We start from the raw sequence: 20,636 nt of genomic DNA, 5'->3' as shown, positions 1-20,636 counted from the left end.
CCCCACCTTAGTAAAACCCCAAAAGTGGGCGGGTTGAAGTCAAGTATGAGATTTTTAAATTTTCAACCCCTGATCCGACCCCAACCCACTCGTTTTTGGGGGTTAAGATTTGGGTCTGTGACCTTTCATAAAATCTATCTCAGTTCTGACATTTTCAATTGACCCCCCGGCCTCAACAGCTTTTTGGGGGAGAGAGTTCCAGATTTCTACTACTCTTTGTGTGAGGAAGTGCTTCCTGACATCACCCCCGAACGGCCTGGCTCTAATTTTAAGGTTGTGCCTCCTTGTTCCGGACTCCCCCCACCAGAGGAAATAGCTTCCCTCTATCCACCCTATCAACTCCTTTAATCATCTTAAACACCTCAATTAGATCACCCCTTAATCTTCTAACCAGGTGTTCCTTTTGGCCTTTAGGTCAGTTATGGGTCAGATACAATGACAGCTTATTGTGCTTGTTCCAGTTACAGTATTAGCAACCAGATGCAGTCAGGCTGCAGACGGACGGTGGGTATATGGTGGAGCAACTCTCCATCTTGGCTCAGTTCTAACAGTATGGGCCTGACAGATCCATGTGTTCAATTCCCACCATGGCCTCACCCCCCCTCCCTATCTCTGTAACCTCCTCCAGCCCTACAACCCTCCGAGATCTCTGCGCTCTTCCAATTCTGGCCTCTTGTGTATCCCCGATTTTAACCGCTCCACCATTGGTGGCCGTGCCTTCAGCTGCCTGGGCCCTAAGCTCTGGAATTCCCTCCCTAAACCTCTCTACCTCTCTTTCCTCCTTTAAGACGCTCCTTAAAACCTACCTCTTTGACCAAGCTTTTGGTCACCTGGCCTAATGTCTCCTTATGTGGCTCGGTGTCAAACTTTGTCCGATAATCGCTCCTGTGTAGCGCCTTGGGACGTTATACAATGTTAAAGGCGCTATATAAATACAAGTTGTTGCTTTCGAATGGTGATATGTTTTCTATTTTAAAATCAGAATCACATTAACAGTATTTCAAGTGCTGTGTGCTGGGTTAAACTGATCTGTGGACCGCATCTGGCCACCTTTGTGTTTTGATGTCGTGTAACATCCATTAAGTAATGAATTCTTCAGTCAATCTCATAGCGAGAAAGTGCAGCAATTACAGAGGGACAGAGACAACTTAGGAACAAGTCTCTTCAGGTCTTGCCCGAAAAGCTGGACAGTTAGGCGTGCAATGCGATGGCTGAATGATTGAATTAGCCCCATGGCCTAAAGGTACATACTTATGGCTATTTCATTAACCTGCATCACATAGCACAGGCATTAATACGCACAGTTAGTGGTCTTCTGAGTAATCGGCAGGGTATCGGCAGCACCCTGAGAATATAATCCTGCACCGGAAGGCATTTGTGGCGAGAGTTGCTGTAACTCAGCGTTTGCTGTTTTATCGCAGATTGGCTCAAGTTCGGTGCTGATTATCCACTCGGCAGGGCTGGGTTTCTCCCTTTCAAGTGAACATAAAATGCAGTGGTGGGGTTTCGCTTGCCTTTGTTGTAGCCAAGCCTCCAGCAATGACTGTGAAATTGTCCGTCGGTCCAGGAATTTAACCGCAAGCTTGGTTCAATAATTCAAGACTATAATCTAAGGAGGAAGCGGAGAGGGCATGAGGAAACGCTGTTCATTCATGCTCTGATTACACTGTGTCAGTTTAAGGAATTCTGCTAGTAAATAGCTGAGCATTAGCAATAACACTGTATTCTGGAGTTGACAATAACACACTGGGTGTTGGAATTCAGGAACTTTCTCCCACCAAAAAATGCTGTGGATGCCGGGGCTCAGTTAAACATTGAAAAATTGAGATTGATAGATTTTCGTTAGGCAAAGCGTATTAAGGATTACATAGAAACATAGAAACATAGAAGATAGAGCAGGAGTAGGCCATTTGGCCCCTCGAGCCTGCTCCGCCATTCAATGCGATCATGGCTGATCATCCAATTTCAGTACCCTGTCCCTGCCTTCTCCCCATACCCCTTGATCCCTTTAGCCTTAAGAAATATATCCAACTCCTTCTTGAATATATTTAATGAATTGGCCTCAACTGCCTTCTGTGGTAGAGAATTCCACAGGTTCACCACTCTCTGGGTAAAGAAATTCCTCCTCATTTCTGTCCTAAATGGCTTACCCCTTATCCTTAGACTGTGACCCCTGGTTCTGGACTCCCCCCGCCATCGGGAACATCCTTCCTGCATCTAGTCTGTCCAGTCCTGTCAGAATTACAGAACCAAGGCGGGTAGATGGGAGTTAAGATACAGATCAGCCATGATATAGGAACATGGCAAGGAAGATAGGAACAAGAGCAGGCCATTCAGCCCCCTCGGACCTGTTCCGCCCTTCAATTGACCGTCGAATGATTTGTTTTTATATGTGTTACTGTGGCGTTATGCTTCGTGTTTTTCTTTTAACAAGCTCTGTGGTCTTTACAATAACAGGTGGCAAAACACAGAAATTAAACATACAGAAGGGTGAGACAGCAGCAGTAGTGGAAGGCCTGCTACCAAACCAGGAGTACATGGTGCAGCTGTTTGCAATCAACAGCAACAACAAAGAGAGTTCACCCGCTCAGGGGCGGTTCACAAGTAAGCATCTTATGGGATAGTTGTGGAAATGTGTCTCGTATTTTTGTAAGGTGGGGACGGTAAACTATTCTATCTAAACAATGTTATGAATAAGCTGCTGAAACTATGTGGTATTAAAAATCTTAGGGCATCATAAAACACTTTCCTTGTACGTGACTATTCCAACACTCTCCTGGCTGACCGCACATCCTCCCATCCTCCGTCAATTTTAGCTCATCCGCTGCCCGTGTCCTAACTCGCACCAAGTCCCGATCGCCCATCACCCCCTGTGCTCGCTGGCCTACATTGGCTCCCGGTCCCGCAACGCCTCGATTTTTAAAATTCTCACCCTTGTTTTCGAATCCCTCCGTGGCCTTGACTCACCCTGTCTCTGTAACCTCCTCCAGCCCTACGGCCCCCTGAGATCTCGGCGCTCCTCCAATTCTGGCCTGTTGCACATCCCCGATTTCCATCGCTCCACCGTTGCCGGCCGTGCCTTCAGCTGTTCAGGCCCTAAGCTCTGGAATTCCCTCCCTAAACCTCTCTGCCTCTCTACCTCTCTCTCCTCCTTTAAGACGCTCCTTAAAACCTACCTCTTTGACCAAGCTTTTGGTCGCCTGTCCTAATCTCCTTATGTGGCTCGGTGCCAGTTTTTGTTCGATAACGCTCCTGTGAAGCTCCTTCAGATGTTGTACTACGTTAAAGGTGCTATATAAATGCAAGTTGTTGTTGTGACAGTATTTTCTTTTATCCAGTCACCTTGTCAGGTTCGAGTGTGGCACAAGGGAATTGTAATGCTGAGCTGTGCTTAGTGTAGATCAGCCAGACTGTGCACCTCAAACTCAACCTTAGCAGAACAGTCATCCCAGTTAGTCAGGTTTCAACAATTGCAGTTAATTGTACAACATGTTTAGAACAGTTAGGCCAAAATTGACTATAGCCCCGTTTGGGGCACCAACCTCGCCAGGGCGCTAAAAGTAGCGCCCCGGAAGCATTTGCGGCCGCCCGCTGGAAATTCAGTTGGAGCGCCCCAAAGGGAAGCGCGGTGCTACTGGAGGCGCCCCACATCCCTCTTGGGGTGCTGCGACTGAATATCACTGCGCAACGTGCTGCAGTGCCATGCGCTGCGGCACGTCGCGCTGCGGTACTGCAGGCCTTCCTCCCCTTCTTAAAGGGGAGGGGCCTTGTTCTGTGCGATCTGGGGCCCAGCTGGGCCCCCGAGGATCGCGAGTGCCGGCAAAAGAGCCCGGCACCGAGAAGTGCCGGGCTCTTGGAACGCAGCTAGCACTCCGCGGTGGGGGAGGGGGGGTGGTCAGAAGGCCGGGGACGGGAGCACAGAGAGGTGCTGGCAGGCGGCCAACAACAAAAATGGCCGCCCCGCACCTCTCCTTTAATTAGCACCTCTACCGCCGCAGGTAGGCCCCCCCGAACCGGTCGCACATAGCGTCCGGCGGTAAACCAGGGGGCGCGTCCTAATATTGCGGCCGGGGCGTCAGCGGGGCGCTGCGCACACCGATGATGTTATCGGTAGCGGCGCAGCACTAACGGCTAACGCCACCATTAGCATCCCGCTGAATTTAGCGGGAGGCGTGGCCAGTGGCTTGCGACCCACTTAGCGCCCTCTTAAGGCGCTAACGGGTGGCGCAGCCACCTGAATTTCTAGGCCTTAGACTTTAGTAACTGATTCTGGTGATGTAATGGTCTCAGAATATCTGCTATAGATGTTTATGTCCTCATTTGTTAAACACTTGTTGCAAACAGAGAATCTTTATAAAAATATTGTTAAAATTATCAGTGCACTGTAGTCCTTCACAGCTCAAGCAGACCAAAACTGGTCTCCTTCATGAACACAAGTATGGCTATTTTCAGTAACAGGTCTCACTGAACAATTTATGGACTATCGTAGAATGATAGAGAGAAGGAGGCCATTCGGCCCATCGTGCCTGTGCCGGCTCTTTGAAAGAGCTCTCCAATAGTCTCTCTCCCCCTGCTCTTTCCCCATAGCCCTGCAAATTTTTCCTTTTCAAGTATTTATCCAATTCTCTTTTGAAAGTTACTATTGAATCTGCTTCCACCGCCCTTTCAGGCCGCGCATTCCAGATCACAACAACTCTCTTTGACTATAACTTTTGTTATCTTTACACAGATACCTTTAGTTTCCACAGTTACTGGAAGTTCCACCAAGTGGTGAACTGTTTTCTCTGGGGATTTTTTTGTTATAATTTCACAAACAATCCCTTATCAAACAAGACACTTTGTATCAATAAGTCTCCAGCCACCTGCTGCCAACACTTTCTGGTGAATGTTCTTGTGGGAAAGAGATTTTGTGTGAAAGTTTGAAAACAGTTCCTAGACACAAAATAGATAATCACGGCAATAAAATAAAACAAAGTGAGGAAAGTAGCTTCACCTACATACAGTAAGCTAGCAACCCGAACAAGCGGAAGCGGCAAACAGCATACTGGTTAGATATTAAATTGTTTGACATCACCACAACTTCCACAGCCAGGGGGCACAGACTCAAGCTCACGAGAGGGAAGGTGAACATTTCAGATTTAACTACGTCACACAGCGGGATGGTGAATCTGTGAACTAGACTGGGCAGGGAGACAATTAGCAATGTTATTAACGCACTTGTACCAAATCTGAGTGTTAGATGTATAGCATCTACAAGATGCACTGCAGCAACTCGCCAAGGCTTCTCCAACAGCACCTCCAAAACCCGCGACCTCTACCACCTAGAAGGACAAGGGCAGCAGGCGCGTGGGAACACCACCACCTCCAAGTTCTGCTCCAAGTCACACACCATCCTGATTTGGAAATATATCGCCGTTCCTTTATCATCGCTGAGTCATAATCCTGGAAAACTCTCCCTAACAGCACTGCACCACATGGACTGCAGCGGTTCAAGAAGGCGGCTCACCACCATCTTCTCAAGGGCAATTAGGGATGGGCAATAAATGCTGGCCTTGCCAACGACGTCCACATCCCATGAACGAATAACAAAAAAGTGGCTCAGTGGGTAGCACTCTCAGCTCTGAGTCAGAAGGTTGTGGGTTCAAGTTCCACTCCAGGGACTTGAGCACATAATCTAGGCTGACACTCCCAGTGCAGTGCTGAGGGAGTGCTGCATTGTCAGAGGAGCTGTCTTTCGAATGAGATGTTAAACCGAGGCCCCGTCTGCCCTCTCCGGTGGATGTAAAAGATCTTCTGTTATCGAAAAAGAGCCGGGGAGTTCTCCCTGGTGTCCTGGCCTATATTTATCCCTCAAACAACGTCACTAAAACAGATTATCTGCTCAATATCTCATTGCTGTTTGTGGGAGCTTGCTGTGTGCAAATTGACTGCCGCGTTTCCTACATTACAACAGTGACTACACTTCAAAAGTAATTCTTTGGCTGTAAAGTGCCTTAGGACAGCCTGACCAATGTTGTTAACGGGAAGTTGCAGGAAAGGTCTTTTCTTTATTGCAACTGAATTAAAAATTGCTTGCTGAATGAGGGCAATTTTTATTGACAAGGAAAGGTATCCATCGACAGTGCATATCATAAAATCTCGGCTGCATTTCCTGCTGTGTCCTGCCCATTGATTCGGATGGGCGGAGAATTGCGGGTCAGTGCGCCCGCAGTTTCCTGGCATGTGGCGGAGGCAGGCGAGGCTTCTCACCGCCAGCGTGTACTCCCAACGTTTACGCTAGTGTGTCCACAATCAACATCTGTAGAGGCCCAGTGCAAGCGGCGAGCAAGGATTTTGGCAGCTTTTATCTAAACCATGCCACTTGATAGAAATTAAAAATAAATTCAGTCTGGTTGCCAGAAAGTGTTTGTGGTGTGGTAACACTTGTACTTATTGATCAGGCTCGTTGAAGGTGGCAGGGCAAGGCTGTTGAAGGAAGCAAACGGGATCTTGGGCTTTGGTACTAGAGACATAGAGTACAAAAGCAAGGAAGTTATGCTGAACCTTTTTATAAAACACTGGTTAGACCCCAGCTGGAGGATTGTGTCCAATTCTGGGCGCCACACTTTAGGAAGGATGTCAAGGCCTTGGAGAGGGTGGAGAGGAGATTGACTCGAATGGTACCGGGGATGAGGGGCTTCAGTTATGTAAAGAGACTGGAGAAGCCTGGGATTGTTTTCCTTGGAGCAGAGAAGATTTAATATAGGTGTTCAGGCTTATGACAGGTTTTGATAGGGTAGATAGTAAGAAACTATTTCCACTGGCAGGTGGGTCAGTAACCAGATGATACAGATTTAAGATAATTGGCAAATGAGCCAGAGGGGAGGTGAGGAGAATTTTTTTTTTTTACGCAGCGAGTTATGATGATCTGGAATGCGCTGCCTGAAAGGGCGGTGGAAGCAGATTCAATAGTAACTTTCAAAAGGGAATTGGATAAATACTTGCAAAGGAAACATTTGCAGGGCTGTGGGGAAAGTGCAGGTGAGCGGGACTATTTGGAGAGCTCTTTCAAAGAGCCGGCACAGGCACGATGGGCCGAACGGCCTCCTCCTGAGCTGTGTGATTCTATGATAAGTTGCTAAAATTATGGTTTTTTTTTCTACTGTACAGTGAAGGCGTCGCGAAGCAGAGGCAGACCAGGCTCACCTCATACACCAAAACACAAAAAGGAATCGGACTCCCGCCGCAGGGATAAAGTAACTGATGAAGGTACGTTTCCTCGCGGCCTCGAATTTAAATGAAACTCTTCCTGACTTTAAACAAAAAAGTGTTGAGCTTTTTTTCCCCTGATACACAACAAATGAACAGACAAGAAAAAACAAAATCCTTCCTGCAGTCAGAACACTAATACACAATCACAACACGAACAATAGCGACACACAGGAGATACCCTCAACATGCTGCATTCATTCAGTGTATTTGATGCACAGATTTACCAATATAAAACAGTACAGTGAAACCGGCAGAAATGGACACTCCCAGAAAAGAGACGCCTGTGAAAAACAGACACTTATTGAGAGACCTAAATAACATGCGTGGTTGAGATATGCAAGAGGCACTCTGAAACCAGGGACACTTGCAAATTCCGTACTTCGGACCTCCTTCAATGCACCAAGTACCTTTTACAATTTACAAACACCGGCGCGCAGCCTGCTGCAATGCAGCTCTATCTGGAACTGTCGCTGAATCTGGAGCACTGGCGCTCCCCCCCCCCTCCCTTCCTTGCAGCTCACTTCCCTTTTTTGGCCCCCCTGAATTCCAGTGAGGGTCAGAGCGAGGTGACAGCAGTGAACGAAACGGCTCTCGTGGAATGGGGGAGCATTTTACCCAGCAGGCACAGCAGCAGAGAAACCACTCTATCTCATGGGATTGAATGCTGGCACGGCTCTGTCCCAGGGGCATTGGGGGGGGGGGGGCGGTTTCTCTGCTACTACAGATGCTGGGTAAAGAACTCCTCATTCTACTGAGAATTTGTGCAGTACATACTGTTATAAATCTCATCATCATAAAGAAACTACTCATGAAATAACACTGGACGGCCAGCTGGTGGCGCTGTCCAAGGAGTATAAATACTCGGGCGTGGGCCCAGCGTGCCCAGGGACATTTTGTAAGACAGGAACTAGTGAAGTGCAACTAGACCTCCATGTTCTGAAACAAGTTGATTAAAGCCTTGCTTTATACTCAAACCAAGTGCGTAGTGAGTTTTATTAGAAGCCTGCACTGACAACCAATGAATCTTGTCACCTTTGCTGTGATTTGAAGGCCTGGAACCGTCAGGTGTCAGCAGGAGGGCGATTTAAACCGGCTGGCTGTGGGCTCTAGTATCATACAGCACAGAAGGAGGCCATTCAGCCCATCGCATCCGTGCCAGCAACTTATCTCTCTCAGCTTAAAACGCAGCCGGAACGTCTCGCCTCAGTTCCTGATTATTTGGGTCGTTCTTTGCAATGAGGAATGAACCTCTTTCCAGAGTTTAAAACGGAGCCGGAACGTGTGCAGCTCAGCGAGCCAGCTAGGAGGGGTCGCAGCAGTGACAGGACATGTAGAGACCATGGGGGGTGGGTGGGGGAATGAGGGTTAGGACTTAATGACAAGAACTGGCTGAAATACTCGGCCCGCTTAATACGGTTTAAGCGCCGTCTTTGTAGTTGACGTCTATGGTGGTGGCCAAAGGTCAGCGCACCACTCGCCTGATATAGGATAAGGGGTAAGCCATTTAGGACTGAGATGAGGAGGAATTTCTTCACCCAGAGAGTGGTGAACCTGTGGAATTCTCTACCACAGAAGACAGTTGAGGCCAATTCATTAAATATATTCAAGAAGGAGTTAGATATATTTCTTAAGGCTAAAGGGATCAAGGGATATGGGGAGAAAGCAGGGACCGGGTACTGAATTTGGATGATCAGCCATGATCGCATTGAATGGCGGAGCAGGCTCGAGGGGCCGAATGGCCTACTCCTGCTCCTATCTTCTATGTTTCTATATAGGTGGCTGTCTGGGATATGGGGGGATGGTGTGAGTTCTTGGGGGGGGGTGGGTGGTGGGGATCTCTAACTCCCTCCGTATTTTTAACTGCCCGTCTGTCCAGAGTGTACCAAGCGGCTGGCGTTATAATCCATCCCGTGGATTTGTTCTCCCATGCTCTTCCTGAGCTCCTCGATCACAGTCACGCTACAGCGAGCAGTGGTCAGATACCGCCCAGCAGAATTAGGGAGAGAGAAAAACAATTGGAACGGGGGCGAGTGTCTACCAGCTGTGTGCACACAGCTCGAGTCAACTGACCCGAAGCAGCCCGAGATAAACCATTCCTCCCTACTAACTTTCCCAAACACAGGGGTCAATTTTTCACCCGACTCACTCAGCAGAAATCTGGTGGCTGGGCAGTTAAAATGGCCCTGGCACTTACCTGTCCGAAAGCCGCCATGATCGCAACATCTGCAATTTTAACCTGTTCTCCTGAGCAGGCAGCAAGGACAGACACCCGGAGCCAACAGGGTCCTTCTTTACATGTGCGTGTTGCGGCCCGATGACATCATTGAGACCCGACTGTAATTTTAACTCAGGCCTGAGCGGGGACTCCACCTGGAGTTAAAATCGGGGTATATCTGTGGTGTGGGGAGAAACCAGGAAATGGAATAGGTGCAGGAGATGTGCCTTCACTGGAGAGAACGTATCCTTGCAGAAAACTCCACACGTATATCATAGAACAGCTGATGGTTTGAGGCTTATGCATTTTCTCACCAACCAACCTGATACTCAATACACCTTCGACACGTCTATAGACAGAGATTATATTGGCTGTGTTATTTTCCGATATCATCCAGCAAAATACAAATGTTGCTGTATCACAGGAACTGGGATTGCCTGTCCCGTGACATGATTTAATTTGGGCTTTCAGCTCTGCAGTGATTCAGGTGGAAAAGAATTACTGGGCAAAGTGGTTATGAGCTTTGATATAATCTAAGGAGTTCTTCTACAAAACTGCTCAAACTTCGCTCTTGGTGCAGTTGATGTCGTCGCAGCCCAGCGATTGTGCTATATTCTTGTAAGACACTTTTAACCCATTTGTTATTCTATACATTTTTACATATTTTAGCATTTTTTTTTGTTTGGTCTTTGTATTTATTTGTAACACAGCCTTTAATTAAAGCTTTCTTTTAAAAGAAAAATGTTGTGGCTACTTTAAGGTGGTTTAGATCCACTACACAGTGCCGTTTGTTGAAGACATAAAGCACGCACAGAGGCAGGAGGAGCTGATTGGATGGAAGTGCTATGAAACTTTACCTCCGAAATTTGTGGTTTGTCGTGTGTGTGTGTGTCTGGTGTGTGTGTGTGTCTGGTGTGTGTGTGTCCGTGGTGTGTGTGCATGCGTGGGCGAGTGTGTGTGTGTGCGTGTGAGTGTGCGTGTGTGTGTGCGTGTGCATGCATGTGTGCGTGTGCGTGTGTACGTGTGTGTGCGTGCGCATGTGCACGTGCATGCGTGCGTGTGTGCGCGCGTGTGAGTGTGTGCGTGTGTGTGCTTTTGTGCGTGTGTGTGTGCGGTGTGTGTGTGTCTGTGTGTGTGCGCGCGTGTGTGTGTGTGCGGGGTGTGTGTGTGTGCAGGGAGTGTGTGTGTGCAGGGGGTGTGTTGTGTGCGTGGGGTGTGTGCATGGGGTGTGTGCGCGGGGTGTGTGTGCGTGGGGTGTGTGTGCGTGGGGTGTGTGTGCGTGGGGTGTGTGCGTGGGGTGTGTGCGTGGGGTGTGTGTGCGCGTGTGTGTGTGCGGGGGGGGGTGTTGTGTGCGGGGGGTGTGTTGTGTGCGCGGGGTGTGTGTGCGTGGGGTGTGTGTGCGCGGGGTGTGTGTGTGTGTTTGTGTGTGTGACACTAAATCAATTAGTACAGTTTCCAATGGTTAATTTATACTGGTTAATCAACTGGGAGTCAACTCTCCTTTTGACAACTGAAAGACTGTTAACGTGAGTCTGCCTGGTTCATTGAGAATTTCTGTTGAGTCACAATGACAAAGCAATTTTTTTTGTTCAAAGTTACGGTGGTGTCCTCAAACTAAAAGCAAGCCAAAGAAAACAACATTCGCCATATGTTTCCTCCCACGATTGTCTCCACCTTTCTCCTGAAGGTGCTCAGTCTTGTTGGCATGGGGTCCCTTGGGCTCCAGCTGCCCTCTGCCCTCTGCCCTCACTCTAGTGGCCATTCTTCATGTGTGAGCCTCGTTAATGTGGGTCAGCAGGTGATATAACCACAGACTAGTCCAATCCTGTTCTCACCTGCTTTCTATATATATTTGGGCAGAAGGGACAAGCTTCCAGAAAAAGCCCTGGCTGGTTTTCCAACCCTCCCCGCAACCCAATTGCAGCACCCCTGTTGTCCCTCGGCTTAAGATCAGCTAACTCAACCTAGACTTGAGGCTGTCAATCTTGGAACTGTTTGTGACTCCAACCAGCCGTCCAGCTACAGGTCTAATTAATCAGATCTTCTAGCGAAGTTAAGTGCCAATTATATACCAATTTGCATCTCATGGATACCTGGCCTAAAGATGAAGAAGGTCATTCGGAGGCCGAGAGACTTTTGAGGAGAAAAAAAAAATGGGAAAAACTCAGGGATGAAATGCATTGTTAACAAAGCAGGTTACTTGAATCATTTATAGTCTTATTGCCAAGTAGAGAATGAATTTAAGAATAATGACATTGACATTTTAAATGATCACACAGCCACTGGATCAGAATTGAGAATACGCACGACACGACCAGATACACGCTATCAGTTTATTTTCTTAAAGGTTAATATTCCCGCTTATCTTGTTGCTACCAGTACGGCCTATGTTGTTATGTAACTACAGAAATTGCTGGAAACATTCAGCAAGCCAGGTTCCCAGCATTTTCTGTCGTTATTTCAGATTTCCAACACCCGCAGTATTTTGCTATTGTTATGTAACGAATGCTTTTTGATGGAATGTGTCTTTTTAATGAAAAAAAACCCTGCACCGTTGCCAGTATTCTGATGTATCTTCTTGTGCAGTCACGCCTTTACCTGAAGGACAAGGATTTGTTTGGAAGCCTCAGTTCTATCTGCATTACCTAGGTTATGCTTTTATCATACAATCTGGGGGAAAAGCGTGGCACATTCTTCCTGTTGATTAGTTTCATGGCGATGAGTCCTGTGCCCACTGCTTTGTTTGTGAATGAATGTATGGGGTAAGTACCAGATCTCTACTCGTTGCTACTTGCATGCTGCTGCATATGTCAATGTACATCTTTGGTGCGTTTTATCCATTTGCCGCTCGGTTGACACTAAAATATCTTTTCACGCGACAATGTTGAATTTAATACATGACTCGGTTCTTTCTGTTTATTGCTGGTGCAGGGAAATCAACCTTTTTAGGCACGGTAAAACCAACTGACTGTGGCTGATGGATGTCAAGTCATTCAAATAAAGAAGGGAAATGGATGAATGGAAAGCATTAAGCCAACACGTTGAGCTGTGAAGACTTTTGTCTTGAGATTATGTACAACACAAAGACTGCTGCTCTCTAGGTAGTGTCACTTCTTGTTACTTTCTTCTCATGTTTCAAAAAAGTAATATTCCCGCAGCTACAGCCCCAGCAAAGTAAATTGATCTGTTGGAATATTTAGGATAAACTTGCAACAAGTACATCGCAAACAATTATCTTGCAGTGTGGCTGTCTTGATTAGGGGCCAATGATTTTGGCACAATGCCACAATCCTGTGGAACATAAGAACATAAGAAGTAGGAGCAGGAGTAGGCCATACGGCCCCTCGGGCCTGCTCCGCCATTCAATAAGATCATGGCTGATCCGAATCTAGACTCACGTCCACTTCCCTGCCCGCTCCCCGTAACCCCTAATTCCCTTATCTGCTAGGAAACTGTCTATCTCCATTTTAAATTTATTTAATGTTGCAGCTTCCACAGCTCTCTGAGGTAGCAAATTCCATAGATTTACTACCCTCTGAGTGAAGAAGTTTCTCCTCATCTCAGTTTTGAAAGGGCAGCCCCTTATTCTTAGATTATGCCCCCTAGTTCTAGTCTCACCCATCAGTGGAAACATCCTCACCGCATCCACCCGATCAAGCCCCCTCACAATCTTATATGTTTCGATAAGATCGCCTCTCATTCTTCTGAACTCCAATGAGTAGAGTCCCAACCTACTCAACCTTTCCTCATACGTCAACCCCCTCATCTCCGGAATCAACCGAGTGAATCTTCTCTGAACCGCCTCGAGAGCAAGTATATCTTTTCTTAAATATGGAAACCAAAACTGCACGCAATATTCCAGGTGTGGAATCTCACAAATTTTGACATTGACTGCGTGCAGCGGCATTTTCTGCCTCAACTGAAAACAGATGTTGAATATCATTTCATAGGATCATACAGCGTAGAAGGAGGCTATTTGGCCCATCGTGCCTGCGGCTGGATCTTTGAAAGAGCTTAAACAAATAGTCCCAGTCTCCCCGCCCCCCCCTCCCCGCCCACAACCCCCTGCTCGTTCCTGCAAATTTTCCCTCACCTTTTTTTCGACAACTTCCTAATTCATTAGCTGGAATCAGATTTGAGATAAGGTATAACAGACGTAGCGTCAAACCAGACTCTGAGCAGATCCGAGTGCGAGCAAATGACTTGCTGCCACTAACTAATCGCTTTCTCTAGTCACTGATGCAGAGTATGTTGGCATTTGCCTCAGTCAGTAGAAGGAGTTGCCCTCTGACCGTGAACTCCGCAAGTACGTGTAGCATAACAAAACTGGGTGCTCTGCAATGTCACGGCTGCAATCTTTATTTGGGCTTTCAGGTGATGAACATAAACTGCTCAGACGTGCTCTCAACGTTTTAAAATCTTTTGAAATGCCCTCTAATCATTCCAATATGTTACATTCTGATAATTGACTGCACCTTTTTTCTCCATGAAGCTGGCAGTGTTAACACTGCAATTGCTAATCCTTCGCAGAGGACATCATTACTTGCGGAGTGTCCTAGCCATCAATATTTCCAGGACACCCCCGCTGGCTTACAAAGAGCGACCAAGAATGGCGTAAAATCCCCTCACCAAGAATTGGTATATAAGCAAACAATGATGTCTACATTGGAGTCATTCCAAATCAGTAATCCCATTTCAGGCTCTGAACAATGGCTAGAAACCACTTCATGGTCTGTGATGTCTTGTGCATCCACTGATAGGTTTTCTCTCTTGTAATCATCTCCATGTAGGCTGTAAAGCGCTTTGGGACGTCCAGAGGTGGTGAAAGGCGCTATATAAATGCAAGTCTTTCTTTTCTTTCCTATTATTCTCACAACTTTGATTCTGGGTGCAGTTGTACTCATTGAATTTTTTAGATTCATTCTGTTCCATTTTGTTCGTTCTCACATTCTTATTGCTCATGGTCAGTGTGATCTCCTGGAATGGTTTTGATGCCTGAGGGTGGGGAGATCGCAGAGGAATTTTCCACAGTATTTCTTTTCCTTATTGGCTCTGGGTGTTTTTCCTCTCCCAGGAGATTACATGGCTGCGGTTGGGCGGGCGGTGGGGGCTGGCGGTTTGGGATGTAGGAGGTGTCAAACATAATGCTCTGACACCACGAGTGTGGGGCAGGCTTGATGAGCCAGCTTGTCTTTTCCGGCCCATCAATTTTGTATGCTTTTTATATATGTACAATAGCAAGAAACAACACTCTTCAAAATTGACATGTAGGCAAGAGAATCGCATTTGCTTTATTGAGGACTACAATCTAAGTCCGAGCATTGCCTTTGCACACCATGGGCAGGATTTTCATTGGGGCGTGGAGGCGGGATTGGAGGCGTGCGGGGGGTTAAAATCTCGAAATCGGGGGGCACGAACCCATCCCGAACCCAACCTGCCTCCATGCCAGTTTCAAAGGAGGCGGATACCCGACCTGTGCTGGGACCTGCCTCCCCGAGGCGGGAAGGGGATTAGTGCCAATTAACTGCCTGCTAACAGGTAGTTAACAGGCAGTTTTTAGCCTAATCCCTATTTTTATTGCTGAAATGTGGGATTCCCGACGGCTCCAAACCACGCCAAGTTAGCGAGGCGGGCCGTCGGGCTGAAGGGCTTGGAGGGTTCGAGATATCCAGTGTTCAGGTGAGTGATGGGTGCATGAGTGCAGAGGTAAGTGTGTTTGGTGTGTGTAAACTGTTTAAAGAAGTTTTACTTACATTTACTTACCTTTACAGCCTTCCTTCCTTCAGGCCTCAGGAGTCCCTCATCTCACTGGCACAGAAAGCAGAATGGCTGCGAGCTGTCAAAAGTTGCAGCATTCAGCTTTCTGTTCTGGAGAGATCTCTAAATCAGCCTGAGAGGAAGGAATTAACTTGGAGTACAGATAGTCAGTGTTTGACAGCTTCAAAGAGCTGTCAAACGCTGATATTTCATCTGTCAAAAGTTTTTGACAGATGAAATGTCAATCTGTGACGGCACCTGTTGCTGGGTGGCCCTTAATTGGCCTGCTGAGCCCGCTGGGCGGGCTCAACAAGGTCAATCAAGTCAAAATCGCGTGGGTTGGCTAGAACTTGATGGAGGCGGGACTACAACCCCGAAAGTTGTAGTCCCGCCTTCTACACGCCTCCAGTATCAAAATCCAGCCCATGTGTGTACACTTCCCAGCAAAGGTTTACTTTGTGCCTTGATTAAAGGTTTATGCAGTTAAGCATTTAATAAATATATCAATACATCCTCATTCAGGAGTCTGTTCTGCCCCAATGCGAGGGAACATACTTTCACTAAGAGCAGATCACTTTCTCTCACCACATGGACCAGTTTGGATTAGAGGAATGTGAGGCTTTGAAAGAAAAGAGATCCATCTTCAGAATTAAATCATGTTTGCTGACCTACATTGGCTCCCAGTCCACCAATGCCTCAATTTTAAAGTTTTCATCCTTGTTTTCAAATCCCTCCATGGCCTTAGCCCCTCCCCATCTCTGCAACCTCCTCCAGCCCTACAACCCTCCGAGATCTCCGCGCTCCTCCAATTCTGGCCTCTTGTCCTTCCCGATTTCCTTTGCTCCACCATTGGTGGCCGTGCCTTCAGCTGCCTAGGCCCTAAGCTCTGGAATTGCCTCCCTAAAAGAGAAAGGAAGGATGCAACACTTCCAGATCCATCTTCAGAATTAAATCATGCAATTGCAGGATATCCACCTTTTTAAAAATAGAGCAATTTTCCATTTCTGCTGTTCAGTGAACCAAACTCCAACAATTAGTAAGAGAAGGTGCAAAGAAAATGAACCCTCAGCCATTATACCACAGTATCTGTTGTTATCTGCTGCTGAAACTCTCATGCATGTCTTTGTTACCTCCAGACTTGACTATTCTAATGCTGTCCTGGCTGGCCTCCCACCTTGCACCCTCTGTAAATTGAGAAAACTCTGCTGCCCGTATCCTAACTCGCATCAAGTCCTGTTCACTCATCACCCCCTGTGCTCGCTGACCTACACTGGCTCCCGTCCAACAACACCTCGATTTTAAAATTCTCATCCTTGTTTTCAAATCCCTCCGTGGCCTCGCCCCCTTCCCTATCTCTGTAACCTCCTCCAACCCCACAACCCTCCGAGATCTCTGCGCTCCTCCAATTCTGGCTGCTTGTCCTCCCCGATTTCCTTCGCTCCACCATTGGCGGCGGTGCCTTCAGCTGCCAGGGCCCTAAGCTCTGGAATTACCTCTCTAAACCTGTCCGCCTCTATCCTCCTTTTTAAGACGCTCATTAAAACCTACTTCTCAGACCAAGCTTTTGGTTAGCTGTCCTAATGTCTACCTTTGTGGCTCGGTGTCAAATTTTGTCTGATAACGCTTCTGTGAAGCGCCTTGGGACGTTTTACTACGTTAAAGGTGCTATATAAATACAAGTTGTTGTTGTTAATATACTGCACACCACATTAAGTTCTTGCAAAATAAACACTATCGTCACTTGAACCTTCTTGGGAGTTGAGAGTAAAATAAGCACTCTAGGCTTATTTTTGCATTTTATTCCCAAAGCCACACACTTGTTTCTGTCAGAAACCTTAAAATATACCTGGCATTTTCAACACAATGCGGTAAATTGTTGGACTTAAAATGTATGTAAGTTTGTGTTAATTTTCAGAAGGAGGCAAGTGGAAACAGGTTGGATTTTATTCAACCAGAAAGGGGGCCTCTCGAACAGAGAAGTGCTTTGACAGATCAGATTGCTTGTAGGTGGGGTCGAGATCAAATTGATCTTAAGCATCAGTGAGTTCCTGCGCCGTGAAATATTTCAGTGAAATTGGCATTCTAGTTAATTTTGGGCTGCACAGTGCCAACTGACAATCTGCTGATTCTATCTCTCGGTAAAGAAATTGTACTGGTTACGCTGCTGATGCTTGTGTGAGAGGTTACAGAGATAGATTTAAACGCTTTTGTAACAAATGTAGTGGCGACAAATTATTCCAATGTAAGACTCACATGAGTAATGGTCCCTTTTATATAGAAGAACTATTTCCACTTAAAAATGTACGAATCACTGTCAGCTTACAGACACCACAGAAATTTGTTATATGCTACATTATGGACTCTAGTTCTTCTCCAACTGTACAGATCCAGTTTAGTCTCCCTCATACTCATTGCCAGGCCTTGTAGGATATATTGCTTGTCTGAAGGGTGACACGTAGATGATCCTGCTCAGGCAGCCCTCTCCTTTTGTAAGGTGGCCCTGCGAGGTCAAAAATCCCCAGGCACTGCATCAGAGGCAGGATCTTTACTGGTCCCTCCAGGCAGCAGGTGCAGTGCTCTTCAGCTGCCCTCTGCCATCACCTGCTCCTCCTCACCTGTGCACTGTCACTCACCTCCTCAAGCCCCGCTAGCTTTTCCAGGATGTCTATGTTTTTGCGCTGATACTTGTGAAAAGGGAGACAGAGGCCCTGAATCTTTTTGGGTTTACTATTGCTCTGTAGTTTTGTGTAGGGTTTTCGTCTGCTGCGTACAGTTCTGGTTTCCGTATTATAAAAAGGATATAGAGGCACTGCGGAAGGTGCAAGAAGATTCACAGGGATGATACCAGAACTGAGAGGTGATAACTATCCGGAAAGACTGAACAGGCCGGGACTCTTTTCTCTAGAAAAGAGAAGGCTGAGGGCTGACCTGATAGAGGCATTTAAAATTATGAAAGGGTTCGATAGGGTAGACGTAGAGAAGACTTGTGGGGGAGTCCAGAACTAGGGATCATAAATATAAGATAGTGACTAATAAATCCAATAAAGATTTCAAGAAACTTATTTACTCAGAGAATGGTTAGAATGTGGAACTCGCTACCACAGGGAGTAGTTGAGGCAAATAGTGTAGATGCATTTAAGGGGAAGCGAGATAAACATATGAGGGAGAAGGCAATAGAAGGATATGTTGATAGTGTGAGATGAAGTAGGGAGGGAGGAGGATGAACACCAGCATGGGCCAGTTGGGCCGAATGGCCTCTTTCTGTGCTGTACATTCTGTGTAACTCTATGTAAAATGTGTGATGGTATTTGAAGTTGGAGTGTATGCCCAGAGGGACAAGAGTCCAATGTTTTAGTCCTGAGCTTGAAGAAGGCTTGCAGTTGCACCTGCTTCCCTACTTCCTTGATGCACGGTGGCCTATGATGTCCTCCTCAGGTGGAGGCAAAGGTTTAGGGTGTCTAGGATTTCTTCCATTTCTGGTGTGCCACCTTGTTCTGGAAACAGATAAATAGTCTTGAGACTTTGCAAAGTTTAGGTAACACATCCATCCTCCTGTCCTTTTTGCCTGACAATTAATGAACATTCATCATGCAGTCAGGTTGGCTTACAAGAATTTCTTGTGTCAAAACCTTGTGCCAGTTTTTAGGTGGCCATTGATTGGGTTACGAGCCGGTTTGGACATGCGCATTAAGTGTTCTGTGCCCTCTTGCTCTCTTGGCTGGATCAGCTTCAATGAATGTTCCTGAGGGTTTCACACAAATGATTGGCCGTTTATGAGAGTAAATGTTGTGGCACGCATGCTTCAGGTGGGTACCTGGCATTCTAAGTTGTACTTTAGCATTCTTTTAGCTGCTATCCCGAGGCCAGCCATTGTTTTCATGATCCACTGGCCTCTGGAGACTGAATTTATCCTCTTTGCTATTTGTTAACTAAAAGCTTGCAGTGCTTGGCGTTTCTGGTGAGGTGTGCCCTTCAGTTTCATCGAGTACTGTGTTCCTGCCCTTTACCTGTGTCCGATCTTCTAGTACCTGATCGACAAAATAACTCTTGCGTGTCTGAGTCAGAAAGTTGTGGGTTAAAGCCCCACTCCAGAGACTTGAACGCAAAATCTAGGCTGATGCTCCAGTGCAGTGCTGAGGGAGTGCTGCACTGTCGGAGGTGCCGTCTTTGAGATGAGACATTAAACACTGGCCCTGTCTGCCCTCTCAGGTAGACATTAAAGATCCCAAAGCACTATTCTGAAGAAGAGCAGGGGAGGTCTGCCTGGTGTCCTGGCCCATATTTATCCCTCAACCAACGTTATTGGTCATTTATCTTATTGTTGTTTGTGGGAGCTTGCTGTGCGCAGATTGGCTGCTGTGTTTTCCTACGTTACAACCGTGACTACACTTCAAAAAGTACTTCATTGGCTGTAAAACGCTTTGGGATGTTCTGAGCTTGTGAATGTGCTGCATAAATGCAACCTCTTTTTCTTTTGAAATACAATAAGCTTCTCTGTGTCAGCTGTGACTCAGTTGGCAGCACTCTCTCGCCTCTGAGTCAGAAGGTCGTGGGTTCAAGCCCCACTCCAGAGACTTGAGCATATGAAGCTAGGCTGACACACTCCAGTGCAGTGCTGAGGGAGCGCTGCACTGTCGGAGCTGCCGTCTTTCGGATGAGATGTTAAGCCGAGGCCCCGTCTGTTCTCTCAGGTGGATGTAAAAGATCCCATGGCAGTATTTCGAAGAAGAGCAGGGGAGTTATCCCCGGTGTCCTGGGGCCAATATTTATCCCTCAACCAACATAACAAAAACAGATTATCTGGTCATTATCTCATTGCTGTTTGTGGGAGCTTGCTGTGCGCAAATTGGCATTACAGGTGACTACACTCCAAAAAGTACTTCATTGGCTGTAAAGCGCTTTGAGACGTCCGGTGGTCGTGAAAGGTGCTGTAGAAATGCAAGTCTTTCTTTCTTTCTCTGTGCTGCAGATTCCACCCCATTTACAATGCAGCTGCTGATAACTGAGAAAGGGCTACTCATGTACAAGCTTGTTTAAAAGTTGTGATTGTGATTTTGTTATTTTCTGAACAGGGTGGGAGGAAGTTCCATACGGACCAATAATGTGATCATGTGCCAAATTCAAGCATTGTTTGGACTCGTGGAAATTAGATTTACTCCGAACGAGTCTTCTGACTTGCCCGTTCATAGTCAACAAGCAGTAAAGTTCTTAAATTGAAAACTTTCAGCTTTTTTTCCTGAGTCTAGGGCCCCAGAAGAGAACACTAGTTCCACACAATATGCTACTACAGTAGCACTAGATTAATAAATCACCAGCAATTATTATAACTCCCAAAGTTCCTCTGAGGTAAAAGCCAGCAATCAGCATTAACTATATCCTGGGAATAATATATCCCAAAAGTCTGACAAAACAA

At 46.7% G+C, this 20,636-nt stretch overlaps 1 protein-coding gene across 4 annotated transcripts in view; it reads left to right on the top strand.

The window, feature by feature from the left end:
* Nucleotides 1-20,636, top strand: part of col14a1a (collagen, type XIV, alpha 1a) — a 278,665-nt gene that overhangs the window by 24,434 nt on the left and 233,595 nt on the right. For all 4 annotated transcript variants that reach the window (XM_085993692.1, XM_085993691.1, XM_085993690.1 and 1 more), the window contains 2 exons: nt 2,458-2,604; nt 7,150-7,248. In XM_085993692.1, the coding sequence (XP_085849818.1) occupies nt 2,458-2,604; nt 7,150-7,248 (246 nt within the window). The remainder of the gene's footprint in view (nt 1-2,457; nt 2,605-7,149; nt 7,249-20,636) is intronic.

This window comes from Somniosus microcephalus, chromosome 7 (genome assembly GCF_052327205.1).
Source record: "Somniosus microcephalus isolate GS21.2 chromosome 7, FLI_Smic_1.0, whole genome shotgun sequence".
Classification (NCBI taxonomy): Eukaryota; Metazoa; Chordata; class Chondrichthyes; order Squaliformes; family Somniosidae; genus Somniosus; species Somniosus microcephalus.
The sequence above is the reverse complement of the archived record's forward strand: the minus strand, read 5'-3'. Positions and strand labels throughout refer to the sequence as shown.